The 14286-nt window shown below is 46.2% G+C and overlaps 1 protein-coding gene across 1 annotated transcript in view; it reads right to left on the reverse strand.

The window, feature by feature from the left end:
* Positions 1 to 14286, reverse strand: part of igsf3 (immunoglobulin superfamily, member 3) — a 68029-nt gene that overhangs the window by 15246 nt on the left and 38497 nt on the right. The window contains exons 4-7 of the mRNA XM_046403303.1: positions 11852 to 12271; positions 8247 to 8633; positions 5412 to 5819; positions 1939 to 2364 (exon numbers count right to left, since the gene is read on the reverse strand). Coding sequence (XP_046259259.1) covers positions 1939 to 2364; positions 5412 to 5819; positions 8247 to 8633; positions 11852 to 12271 — 1641 coding nt within the window. The remainder of the gene's footprint in view (positions 1 to 1938; positions 2365 to 5411; positions 5820 to 8246; positions 8634 to 11851; positions 12272 to 14286) is intronic.

The following is a 14286-nucleotide window of genomic DNA, read 5'->3' on the forward strand; positions in this document are numbered from 1 at the left end:
TGTGCTGTTGTGTCCATAGACTTCTATAAATCTTCAGCATATGAAAGCTCTCAGAGACATCGCAAGAACCACGGTTCTGCAAGGGCATTCATGCAAGATGTATGTGTACACACAATGCTGGTGAGGCAGCTCATACATATTGAGCAAGCACCTATGTAAGCATGATTTAAAGTCCCTCAATTATGAATCTGGTCAGCTGCTACGTTTGCTCACACCTCATTACACACACTCGCCTTTTATCCCACTTCTTTGAGAAAGGGACTGAAAACGCTGGCCCATTTAGCCAGGAGTGGTTAACATTTAGGAAGAGCAAAGAGAAAAAAGCAGATGGGGAGGAGAGGCGTGAGGCAGAGAGAGACGTCCTACATTCTGACAAATGAATCATCAGTCTAAATGAAGGTCTGACTGCATAACCCCCCCTCCCAAAAAAAAAGACAGGAGGTGGAGGAGACGAACGCAGCATGACCAGGGACTGAGCCAGGCCTCAGCCACCAATGAGATAAAGGAATTACTCACCCGCCTTCCCCTGTGATATGTGCCCTTACACACAGAGTGATCGCATAGTTATGGTTACTGATGGGCTTTCAGTCTGCGAGCGATCACATCGTCACGGTTACTGATGGCATTACCAAGGTAACTGATCACTTTACCATTGAGATGCTGCTAGAAAATGGAGTGGGAGGAGGACCCAGCATTTATTCCCCTGCAAAATGTCTGTGCGTGTGGTTAAGATTTTTCTGGTTAAAAGTAAACAATTCAAACTACGGTGGGTGAGAAGTGGATTTCCTGGATGATAAGTGGATTTCCAAATAGCTCCTGAAGGGCCCATGGATGCTGTGTTCTGCATGAATGCTTAAGGTCAGAGCACATTCAGAGAAGCAAGTGAAGCTCTGTCACCGAGCTGCCGTGCTTTTGTAAGTGTGTGTGTGAGTCTGTTTATATCACTTTACATTTGTGTGTGTGTGTGTGTGTATATGAATTAATAGCAGGAGGGAACAAGAGACTATACTGTACATACAACTACAGTCCACTTTGAAAGCATAATTGACCACCACCGTCTGCCTCTGAACTCAGTACAGCAACTTCCTTATCCTCACCTGAGCAGGGGAAGAGATCTGCAGGTAGGCAACAGCACAACCTCGCATATATCTTGTGCCACCCACATTCCTTGCTAATATTCAGCCTGCCAAATCTGGACCCAATTGGTACTTCAGGTACCATAATGCTTCGCCAGACAGCTTTAAAAGACCGACGGTGGGTGTTTTTTGTTTTTTTTTTTAATCAGCAAGATGAATATTTGCCGCGGGCACCTTCACCTGAATAAATGAAGTATCATACTGTAGAGGCAAACCAGACTCGGCTAAATTGGGCCAATGTGTGTTTTGTGTGTCTGTGTGTGTTTGTTGTTTGTGTGCAGCCACTAATTGGGCTGTGTCTGACTGGCTTTTTTTTTTGTGTGTGTGTGTGTGTGTGTGTGTGTGTGTGTGTGTGTGTGTGTGTGTGTGTGGAGCACAGAGGACCAATGAAGGCAGCATAGACAGTTTAATGCCTCCACTGAGGAAAAAGGTTCAAGGACAGATCACTCACTCCCTTTATCACTCTGTTTCCATCCTTTGCTTCCCTCTTCTACCTCTTTCACTCCATTTTCTCTTCCTATGGGATATTTAGCTATCCATTCACTGTGCTCCATTAGGAGACCCCATCCTGCCCTGCACACACACACACACACACACACATATCCACACACACTCCAATTAGTGGCTAAACCAGAGACTAAGAGCAATTAGAGCGGGCAGAAATCCTCTAAGCTCTGCTGAATTCACTTGATGTGTATGTAGGACTGTGTGTCTGAATCTGTGTTTATCCCTGTTTGTGTGCTGGTCGGTGTCTGTTCCAATTAGGTGTGTGTCTGCCTGGCAAGCAGCGATGCAGCTTTACCTGGCTGTAGGACACTGATGCCGAGCAGGTTAGAAGTGCGGTTGGCCACTCTGCTCCAGCTGTTGTCGTAGTTCCTCCTCCACAGGATGGCGGTGCACTGGTACTTGCCGGCCTCGCGACGCCCTGCCCGGGTCACTGACAACCGGAAGTTGGTGTTGGAGTGGGAGCGGTCCACAGTGGTGCGGGTACCCAGCCCCAGAAGCTGCTCCCCCCACTGCAGTGTGCCCTCGCGGGTGAAAGTCACCAGGTCTTTGAATTCTCCCTGACCCTCGTCATCAGTTTCTGTGCCGGCTGGCATGAAGCGCCAGGTGACAGAAGTGGGGACACGAGGGTTGTGACGAGGTTTGACCAGGCACAGGAGGTCAAAGGAGTCTCCGAACGTAACGGATGGCGTCCGCGATGAGGCTGACACCATGAAGGAGGACTCTAAATGGCGGAGAAAAGGAGAGAGGATGTAAGGTCATCTTGGAACATCAACTTGTCAAATGAACCCTTCAAACATAAGGGTACTGCTGATTGCATGTAATAGCACACAGCCAGTGTGATAGACTCTGTTCTCTAAAAGCTTAAAGCTAGAAAATAACGTAAGAAGTTCATAATTATTTTCCAGGAAACAACCTTTTAAGCATGGCTACCAAAGCCCCCTGCTGGAACAAAATACAGAGAGTATTTACTTCAAGTCCACTGACTTCATGGTAAACAGTTCTCAGTCTCCAAAAGATTTTTCCTCCAACACTATGGCCAAAAGACTGCCATTTATCTTACGCATGTATATGTGTGTACTAGGCTGGGCTTGTGTGTAAGCACGAGTTTCTGTGCTTGACTGTGAAAGTGTGCTTCAAAATGATGCAACAAAGAAAACCCAGGGGAGAGATTTCCTCTAAGCGTCGATGTTCGATCCACGCCCAACTCCTTGCCAAGTCTAAACTATCCTCATTAAGCTAAAAACGTTCATCCAACTCAATATATTATTGCCAAGGTACATCCACACTGGAAAGCAAGAGCGTCAAGAGAGGAAGAGGGAGAGATAGACGAGATAAAGAAAAATCCCTTTTTTTCCCTCCATGGCCCTTAAATAACTTGGCCCTGCTGCACCTATTTCAGGGTATTTCAATGAACATGAATGATTGAGCTCGAATATGAGAAAGACACAGTTAAAAATGGAAAGAGGGAGGTGTAACGGAGAGATGTTAAAGTCTGATTTTTGTCAGATCAGAGTGTTCATTTCCTTGAGACTTTCCTTGTCCCTCACTCTCTCTCGTCCTCTGACAGCCATTACACCCGCTGTCCTTCAGGGTGTGTAATCAATGGCTTTCTGTCCACAGTCGGCTACTGCTGGGGCAGCGGCCTGGGGCCATAATTCTCTAATAGACAATAACTCTCCCCTCTCACTCTCAACCCCCCTCCCCCATCCATCCATCCATGTCCCCCTCACTGACTGCCTGTCTGTGTGACAGAAAAGAGGATTTCATGCCAATACGTTTTCCCATACAACCTCATCTTTTTGTTTGTGTGAATAAACATGAATGAGTATGTTCTGTTCAGTGTACGAAATGTGTGTGTGGTTAAGTGGGAGACGCGGTCTGTGTCTGCATAGGCTTCTCACTTATAGACACTTGCCACTGCAGACACCCTGAGGGCCCCTTAAGCCAATCAGTTGGAAAGACAACGAGGCTCCCAGAGGACATCCCTCTCCCGTCCCCTCCAGGCCTTGTCAGAAAGCACAGGGACTCCATAAAGGAAGAGGCTATGAACTAAATTAAGGTACAGTGACCACATATAATATCTTGCTTCAGTCTGCAGGCAGGTTCACTCAGAGGACATGCAAGTGTGAAGCCTCTGAGCTCAGAAGGAAACTGAAGCAAGACTCATCTTTCTTTTTTTATTGATTAGATTGCAAGGACCAAAGAAGTGATACAAGAGAGTGAGAACAGAATAAAACTGAGAAGGAAAAAAAATGCTCTATCTGCATGGCAGGTCCATTTAAACTGAAGTTGGAAGCTAAAGTGAGAAAAATGAAGTCCAAAACAAATCTGAGACGCACACTGACCGTCACACAACAGTGCACATTCAGAAAATCCTTTGATCAACAAGCATGGAGGAGAGGGAGAGGAGATGTCAAGGAGTGTAATGGAAAAGAGACGAGCAACTTCGGACTTCTTTTCCCTTATTTGCATAATGTGTCCCTTGTTCCTAAAACTAATGTCTCTGTTGTTGCCCGAACTTAACAAATGGCCACTTAAAAACTGACATCTCTTCTCTGCAGCACTGCTGTGTGCTGCTGCAGGGAGCTAATCCGTTTGCTGTGTGTGTAAGTGTATATGTAAGTGTGTGTGTGTGTGTGTGCGCGCGTGCGTGTATGTGTGCGTGTGCTCCTGGCCTGCCAGCTCCTCACTGCTCCGCTCCAGTGGCTTCCTCAGCCTGTACCGAGGATGTTCAGTTTAACTCAGCACCGACAGAGGAGACCCACAGACTGTGAAACACATTGCCGCTGCATTTCCATTCTAATAATTCTGGTTAATCCATAAGGTCGTGTGTGAATGTGTGTGCATGTGTATGATGGGTGTCACGGTAGCATTGCTCGTGACATGTGGCAGGTGGTGAGTGTGTGTGTGTGCGTGTCATAATAGCTCCTTCCCTTGAGCGGTGCATGAATAAACCATGGTGTATTCTACTCTGTGGACTGCATGTCCTGCCTGTGCCATTCATCAGTCTTTAGCAAATCACAGACCATATGCCCCTCTTTAAGTTGGTGTGCACGTGTGCAGACACGCCGTCTTGTAGGAGGGTTTACATGTCTTACCGTGCACACAGGAAAGGATTTCCAATAGGGGTGGAGGCAGATGTAATACAATTTCTGTAGTTAAATCTGAACCTTGCACGGAAATAATATTACAGCAGGATAAACAATATGATCCATACAATAAAGGAAGTTTAAACCTGCGACAAGCTGTGCTGCTGCTCAAAACTGCAGAACTGAAATGCAAAAACACATCACACATATCTCTTTACCTCCATGGACCGATGCTGGGTTAGTGTCTGCACTGACTTTAAGTTTCAACAAAACAAGAAAATACTTCTTTACAATTTACCTACGGCATATTTTGTCATTGGTTTTGGACTATTTAAAGTGAAGAAATAAGCTATTTTATGTTATGTTCTGGATAATTAATTTGCCCTCTGAACTTTAAACTGGGATGAAGGCACGCAGTCATATCACTTAATCAGAAAATCACATACTGTATATGTTTAACTCTCAAATTTACCATATTTTTCATGCTTGAAACACAACAAAATAATGCAGCCACAAGCAAACAAAAGCTCTGAAAACAATTTTGATCAGAAATCATCTAAAAAGGTAAAATGATATTTCCACTAAGTTGCACTCTGGTCAGCAGAAGGGGCTGCACCCTCCACTCTCCAGGATCAGAATATACACTACACTGAGGTCAGACTGGGCTGCAGTAACTTACCAACAGTCTTGACGGTGATTGTCTTGGTAGCTGACTTCTCTCCGATCTTCTCCCAGTTTTGCTCCAGTTCAGAGCCGGTTTGAAGCCACTCAGTGGCTGTGCAGCGATACTGGCCCTCGTCCCCGGGCAAGGCATTATACAGCGACAGAGAGAATGCGTCGCCCCGCACCTTCTCCACACGGATCTCCCCATAGCTGGAGCGCTCTCTGTAGGCCGCACTGTGCCACACAGTGCCATCCCGATCTACAGAGGCCACCTCCTGGGCCGGTCCGGTTGCCTGCTTGTCTGTCCACTGCCAGAGAACAGATAGGGGCCCTGTAGTGGAGTGGACCGAGCAGGTCAACTGGATCACATCGCCCTCTAGGACCTCCGAGGAGTTACTGGACAATACCACTGTGATGTTGCTCTCTGAGATGGAAGACAAAAGAGTAAGAGAGACAGGAAGGTGAGTGTGAGGCTACATAGGACACGTAATAGACACAGAGAGAGAAAGTTTCTCAAAATCCTGCTCAATACCAGAGACAATAGGAATCACACTTTCAGCTGAAGCATTCACAGAGTACAGGAGGCCAGGAGCAATAAAACAATTCGCTGAGCCTGTTCTCGGGAGTATAACACAGTCCTGTGAAAGTGCTGTGCGTGTGTGAGTGTGTGTGTGCGTGTGTGTGTGTGTATAAGAGAAGACGGTGGTGCGGTTTGGTAACCGGCCTCAGGCACCTCATAGTCAGCCAGAAGAAGAGACCGTTGTGAGTTTGTGTGCGAGTCTCTTTCTGAACCCCGTGTGGCTTGTTGACCAAGTCCACGCGGGAACAGGAAATAGGACTCAGATCAGAAGACACAGCGGCACTTCAGAAGAGGGGAAAGATAAAAGTCTTTACTGGCTCTTCGGCTCTGTTTTTCTGCTTTATCTCGACTCTCATCACTTCAACGTCCATCAAACATCATGGAGCTGTGGTTGACCTGAAAGCTCTCTTAGCTCTGCGGGGGCCACTGCTGCTGTCTCGTGGGGTGTGGCTCACTTTTCTTTTTTTTCGTTTTTTCCAGCTCCCCTCAGGCCAAGCTCTGCTGCTTCCCTCTCAGCTCGCCAGCACGCCTAATAAGCGCGAGCTCTCTGTGAATATGGAATAAACTCACTGCTCGCTGCTATCACATTGAAATGAACAAAGGGAAAACCTTTCATCCTTTCCCTCTTCCTTTCTCTATTTCATTGTAACAGTGCCATATTTTTTTTTTTTGTCCATACCCAGCTACAGCCAGTATTGAATCCTATCACTTTTTTCACACTGATGTTGTTAAAGCAAGGACTTTTAGACAGTTAAACCTGTAGATAGACACACACCCTCATTTTTTAGATTTCTCCAATTTTCCTTTTTCCTTCCACTTTATTAATGTTCACATTTTCCACACCAGCTTCTTCTTCTTTGTTTATAGAACTACTAAATGCATTTTACCTTCATCATCTCTCTTTTTTCCCCTCCCCTTGCACTCGTCCTTTCTGTCTGTATGTTACAGACTCAGTGTGGCGTAGAAGCTCTCTCTCCCTTTCCCATTGCAAAGGTAAACTCATCCATCAACACTGATTTGTCAGAAGTGCTTACCTCCGTTTTTCCTTTGCTGTCACCTCTCCCGCCTCTGACTCATCAACTTTAACCTCTGTCACACCCTATTACCAACTCTCACCCAATTCCCCCAATTAGAGTGATGAAGCACATCTAGAAATTGTGTGTGTGTGTGCGTGTGTGTTTGCAGGTAACAGAAGGCCTGTTTGCGACAGTTTGCGCACAAAATACATGTCCACCTGACCACGGATCTTGTGTTTCATGGAGGTTCTCTGCCAATAACTGTGGCCATTATCCTGTGTAAACCCTATAAACATCCTTTATGGGGCATTAAGGTCTTTTGTTGGAAAAACAAAACATCCCATACAGAGAGGTTCCCTGGTGACCGCTGCAGACTCAAGGCCATTGTTTTGGGCTGATTGAGCAGAGGGTGCAGAGTGGCGAGGATAAGGTAGCATTGGCTGCTTGAGAGGAGATACTACTCTGCGGTTATTATGTTTTATTATGCTGGCAGCAGCTGTCTACATACAGCTCCAGTCCTAAAAGACATGGAGGCATGAAGCAAATGACCCAAACTGACGGAGGGGCGTTTTCCTCCTGTCTCTGAGATGAAGAGTAATCTCAATGACTGATGAAAGGATTGTGAGCAGGGTTTTAAAAGTCTGACTGTAAATTTGCATCACTCATCCACCTACAAACCTGACACAGCCGTCACAGACCAGCCCTGTTTAAAGCCACTAAAGAGGTCCAGTCCCAGCAGACCACATTAATTTAGCCTGGGGAACCACTTAGAGGGCCCTTGAGAGCTAGGGGCCTTTCTCTTCTTCTTTTCTTTCTCTACGCTTTAATTTCATGGCTGTTAGCTCAGCCTCCTTGAGTTTGGACTCTTCTGCTCTCCATTATGCTACTATAGTGTTACCCTCCCTCCCAGCTAAGCCAAGGGAATAGGAAGGACCATAATGCTGCATTACCAATCCTTAGCAATCCACTCAAACAGAAAATATATCAGGAATAAGAGTAGCATTATCCTTTCTCCTCTTACTCACAGCTAACAATAGAGGCTGTGCAGCTATCTCTTATAGGCCACCTTGGCGAGAGAGGGAGAGAGGAAACAGAAGGACGAAGAGAGACAGAGAAGCTGGAGAGGAGCACAGCATGACATCCCATGCTACCCACATGACGATAAAGCTGTTATTATGGAAAGCTCATCATTCTTAGTGTAATTGACAACGAAGGACAACTAAGCTAGTAGCTTCACGAACAGATTATTACTCACTGAGCGGCTGGACTGTGATCTGGACATTGCGAGACCTCTTGCTGCGGTCGATGAAGTCTCCCGTGGGTGTCTTCTCCCGCTCTGTCACACGGCAGATGTATTTCCCAGCATCTTCCGGGCGCAGGTGCTGCAGCTTGAGCAGGTGCACGTTGGGGCTCTCTTTACGCACAGTCATTTGGCCAGCTGCCTCACGGGCGACATAATCGGGGCCCAGGACAGGCACGGCACTGGGGTCCACCACGGCCACCGGTGAGCTGCTGAAGACCCACGACACCAAGAAGAAACGCTCTGGCACGTTCTGCGCCTCGACAGTGCAGCGAAGCTCCAGCGGCTCACCGGCCGTGAAGGACCGTCGCTCCGTGCTCACCTGGATGCTGAAGTCCCGATCTGAGTGGGGACAGGGGGACAGAGGGGAAAATAAAGGTTTTAGCAGAACAATCGGAAATGTGCTCAGGAGGCTGATAATGTTGTATATTTTACTGCATGCGAAACACTCAGTGACACAATTCTGTGATATATGAAACAAAAAAGAAAATCCCCTTTAAATGTTGCACATCACTGTGGCTTAGTAAGAAAAGAATTTTATCCAATACTGGTAAAAGTACAAAACCCTTGAATACAGCACTAGATTTTAAATAAAGCAGCAGAACTGAAAGAGCGTAGGTGTGAGAGAGACAGAGAGACAGAGAGAGAGAGAGAGAGATCTCTCCAGGAAGGTGACATTTCTTACATTTCCAAACAACTTGTTTCTGATGTCTAAAACATGACTGATGTTTAAATATGGACTACAAATGAACTGCATGAAACTGCCATGTTTTCTTAATATCCACTGTGTGGGACGCTGAACCTGAATGTTAAAAGAGAGAGCGAGTGAGAGGACTGAGGGGGCGAACGACATAGGTGAGGTTTCAAGTGGTCAAAGGTGGGCGTGGCAGTAAACAATAACATTGTTTTAATGCTGAAGAGAGAGAGAGAGAAGCTTGAGGTCACAGGGTGCATCGCTCCGGCAAAATGCTGATCTTTCAGAGAGCTCTGCTCTGTCTCTCTCCCATGGTTTCACCCCTGCAATAAAAACACATCTAATTAAAATTCTCTTCAGCAGTCTGAAACAGAGTCAGGCGCTCTCCTCCTCCTCCTCTTCCTCCTGCACACTATGAGCCACAACAGAAAGTAAACACTGCTAGCTCGAGCCACATTATGCTTGTTGTCTGCGCATGTGCGGCTGTGTTTGTATGTGCGCGTGTGACTGTGTGTTCAGTTTTATTTGCTGTATTAATTTCCACATGGATGAGTACGGTATGTATCAGAGACGGCTGCTTTGCCTCTCACTGAGGTGGTAGCCCCGAGCTGTAATTACAAAGACTTTAAACAGGCTTCCTGAGAAACACACTCATGTGGAAAAGTTCAAAGCCTGCTGTTGGTATAGAGCTCGTTATGCAGGGGAACATTATGGTGGGAGGGAGAGGGATATTGTTTACACATAAAGTTTCTAGATCGCTGTAAATTTAATATCTTTGTATTGTGAACTGGGTGTCTCCTTTGGTTTGTATGTTTCCACAACATGTGACATTTTACAGGCTAAATGAGACTAAACTTATCATCAACAAAATAATCATAAGGAAAATGGATGAGGGAAATATTCATATTTTGGAGCAGCAATTTACTTGCATGTGATGGCATAGAGGTATAGAGGAAGGGCCACACATGTTAAAAGAGTAAGAAGACATTGTGTTATGACATTTGAACGTGATTAACTGTGAGGGAAGAGGAGCAAAGCTAAAAGGGCCGTGACCTGCTTTGTCAAGAGTCTGTCTCCACTCAGCATGGAGCTCTATTAGGACGGTGTTTTACTGGAAGAGCTCGCCTGAGAGGATGCAAAGACTTGGGATGGAAAACAGACTCACAGGTCCGGCATGTGTTAGCGTTTCGAGCCAATTAGAAAAAAGTATTAAGTGCAAATAGCAGTAGAAGTGTGGAGGAAGTGGGTGATGGAGCAAAACTGAGGAAGATGAAAAAAGTGCAGTGTTGAGACATGACTGCAGAAAAGGAGAGGTGATGTGAGAGCAAGGGAGAAGGTGGGAGAAAAGAGAGAGGAAGAAAGGGAGAGAGAGAGATGGTGAAAAGTGATGTCGAAAGGTACATTAGGATTCTGTCCGGTGCTCCTCTCTCTGATGCTGAAGCTGTGGGTGATTAGCTAGTGATGGGGCTGTCTCGAGACGCACTCCGTCTTTTATAATAGGAGGCTAATGGAAGAGCTGCTCCCTCTCCTTCCAAAATTTCTCTCTCCCTCTCACATCCTCTCTCTGTGTCAAATCTCCACATGGACAGGTGCAACATCAAATACACAAGTTGAGCCTGAAGGTATGCAAGTTGGGCCCTCACCATGCAATAAGTAAGTACAAAAGAAGAAATCAAAATGAATTCACGTACGTACTCATATCGGGCACTCACACCTAGAGCCTCCCACAACTCTGCTGTATTCTCTTTGTCACGCAACAACACCTCCATCCATTATAGATTACAGAGAAGACAGAGAGTGACGAAGGGTGCTGAGAGGGGAGCTCTTTGTGCCTTTTGTCTCCTCCCTGAAGTAGCAGGAACACATCTGACAAACCTGCTTTACATCTGAGTTCTCACTCTCCTTTTCATCCACCCAGCACTATCTGGGGCACAATCAACTTCTATTGGTCCAGAGCGGATCTGATGCTTAATGGAGAAACGGCAAAACGACTCCACTTTGAAATGATTTACTGGCATGGGACGCTCACCACTGCGTGCTGCCTTGGTAATTGAGCTAATGTCAAAGCAGTTTATCACCCATCTCCGTGGCCCTTTCTTGGACGCATACAAAGAGATTCTTTATAGCTGTGGTTCACAGCAAAGTGAGCGAGATGGGGTCGAGTCGGGTGGGAGGTTACAAGAACATGCGAGGACTCGTAAAGCCGTCTTTGTTTCTGGTCCATGAAGTCTAAAGGCAGACAGCTTATTAGATCATTATCATATGAGGCCTTCTCCTCTATCAGCCACCCAAGTGCACTCTTTGTTTCTCCCACAGGCTTCAATCACGCACCCCTTGTTACTTTCTCAACCCCATGTCTCCCTGTCATCCCTCCATCCTGTTTCCTCTTCCTCCTCCGGAGGGTAACTTCTTCCCTCCCTTCCAGTAGACAATCTCCTCCCTTAGAGTCGGCAGCCGCACTATGTTAACATGGTTTCTCCCACTCAAGCACAGACTAGACTGGTGCAATTGTTGGCAAAGAGGAACATTTTTGGCTTCTGATCCCTGGGTCACCTGTTGCCTGGGAGATTGTACATGTGGAATCCATCGGCCTCCTGTGTCAAACACCCATGCTCGTCGTAATGTTGCTCGTCAAACAGACACAAATACAAAAGTGGGGAGTCTGTGGAGGTTTAGTTAAGCTCTTTTTAGTAAGCTAATGAGCTTAGTGTTAGATACTGATCAGCAATCAGAGGAAGCCAGCCCACATACGCAAGTATGTGTCTGTCAAAAGAATGCAGGGTGCAGGTGGGAGGGGGCACACTGGCATCTTCACTCTCCACCCCCCTCCCTCCTCTTTTACACAAAATCTCTTCCCCTCACTCACCTGTGGGCTGAATGCGGAGCTGAGTCTTGTCGCTCTGCTTGCGGGTCATGGCAAACCAGTTGCCGTCTGTGTCCTGAATCCACTCGGCAGCCTGGCAGTAAAGCAGGCCCTGGTCCACTGGCTGCAGCTTGTGTATGGTCAGCCTATAAGCTGTAGCGCTGGTTTTATCCAGCCGCAGGTCCCCCGCTGCCATCCTCTGCCGGTACGGCCCCCCGGAGCGCAGAACAAAGTCTCTGGACAGGGTGACCAGCTCCTGAGGTGGGGCGGCGGCGTCCTCTGGGGACCGCAGGTACCAACCCACCGATAAATGAGTGTGCTGCATTGTGGTCCGAGCCACCTCGCAGGTGAGCTGTAGCGTGTCACCTTCCACCTTAGACAGAGTCTGCGCTGGAGCTGTCACGGTCAGCGAGTCAGCGATGACTGCAAAAATAAAGAAAAAGGATAGAAAATTAGCACTTAGAGTTGGAATATGTGGACGCTGTTCGGGATGTCAGAGCAGGTTAGAATTTCTCATTTTAGAAACGCATTATCTGGTCTCTTAAACACCGGACGTATCCTCTACCTGTCTGTGAGAAATACCATGCAATTGTTATTGTTAAATGTGCAGGACTTTTCACAAGAAAATGTTTGTTTATGTCTTCTATTATGGAAGTGAAAATAAACTGGCATTTTGCTCTAAGCTGGTGAAATCTGATTTACTCCCCAGTGTCAGCAAAAGGTGTTAATGCAGGTGACTGCCCTCTATTTCCTCTTCCATACATGGCTCTCACATGTCATTGTGCGATGATGGCATTTTCTCAATCTCATACATCTAGAGACGCCTCCAGCACTTCTTTCAGGCTGATTTTATCCTGTGTAGTTTACTGTGACAAACACAACAGCTCTACAGTGGGCATCTTACAGCCGCACTTCCTCTCGCTAAACTTTCAAACATATTTTGATCACATACTAAATATACAAACATCAAGTTAAAATTGCTGTAATGAATTCATCCCAGCCCGTCCATCTACAACACAATCGAGAACAGTGGACAGACTCAAAGCCAGATGGAATGAAAACAGCAGAGCTGGGAAAAGGGGACAGTCAAGTGCAGAGAAGCAACAGAGACATCAAGATGTGATAATTTCAGAAGGCAGGCTGGAAACACTCCACACATCGACGAAAATAAACACTTATAGCTTCTAAAAGGCGCTAAAGAAGTATTTTTGGAAATGTACTACACCACCGCTGTATATGAGTACGTGCCAAAGAGAGACTGACACACACACTGGACTGAACATCATGCATTAATGACAAACAAAAATAAAAAAGGTCATAAGGTCATTATAAAAATAATGTAGTTCCAGCATACACAGTGTTATCTCTTTCTGGCGGGTTTGGATGCGTGTGGCTGCGCGTTTGTCCCCCCCAACATTTCATGTCACGCGAGACCTCAGTGAGCTGAGGCTGCAAGCATATGGATGGTGTAACCACACACACAAACACGTGTGTGTGCACATCTGCTTACGTACAGCCCATCTAAGAGACAGAATATACAAAGACGTCACTGTTCACAGCAGGACGGCAGTCAACCATTTAAGCCGGGCTGGGTATCGACAGCACTGAACGGAACAAAGCAGCGAGACGCCGGCTTGCATTTCCATGTGGTGACCGTGAGCCCTTTCTTAAAAGCCTGACAATGGAAGTGCTTTGCAGGGGTTTATGCTCGTGGAGGGCTTTGTCAAGATGTTTGACTATTCAGACTCTTGTGGGATTGTCATTGTGAGGACGACAAATCAGCATGTTTGAGGTCTGTCTTCTCCTCAAGTCACCTGCAATGACACTAAATACAGAGGCACCATAAGGGCACAGGGGCTAAGATGATTCCAGGGGCATTGGGATGACAGGGGCGACCCAAAATATTGTTTAAACATAAAATAATTATTATCTAAGAAAATAATCTCTCAGAATTGAAGAAATAGGTTTCTATTGATTCCTTTTATGCTTTTTTTGCCAAAAATAATGCAGTAAAAACCCCTCAGTACAAACACATCAAATGTTTGGAACAGTGGAAAGAGTAGCTGAGTATCTGTGTGTGTGTGTGTGTGTGTGTGTGTGTGTGTGTGTGTGTGTGTAGAGCATCCACCTGAATAGACACCATCAGGTGGATGCTCTGTGTGACTCCCTGACTACATCATTTTTTTGTCAATACAATAGAAAAACAAATTTATTCTTAATATTTGGGGTCATCAAATGGGTTTTGCAGGTGCGCTTTTTATATTGGTGATCTTCAGGAGCCAAATGCTATGTTCTTTCCAGGATGCAAGGAAAAAAAAGCTTTGTTCCAACAGTCACTCAAGCAAGTAAAATTTAGAGTTGGGGACTGTGAGAACAGAGACACCGACACCGCTAATGAAATGAAACACATAGAAGGAACAAAGGCAGAGAGATCTGAG

Source organism: Scatophagus argus, chromosome 11 (genome assembly GCF_020382885.2).
Source record: "Scatophagus argus isolate fScaArg1 chromosome 11, fScaArg1.pri, whole genome shotgun sequence".
Taxonomy (NCBI): domain Eukaryota; kingdom Metazoa; phylum Chordata; class Actinopteri; family Scatophagidae; genus Scatophagus; species Scatophagus argus.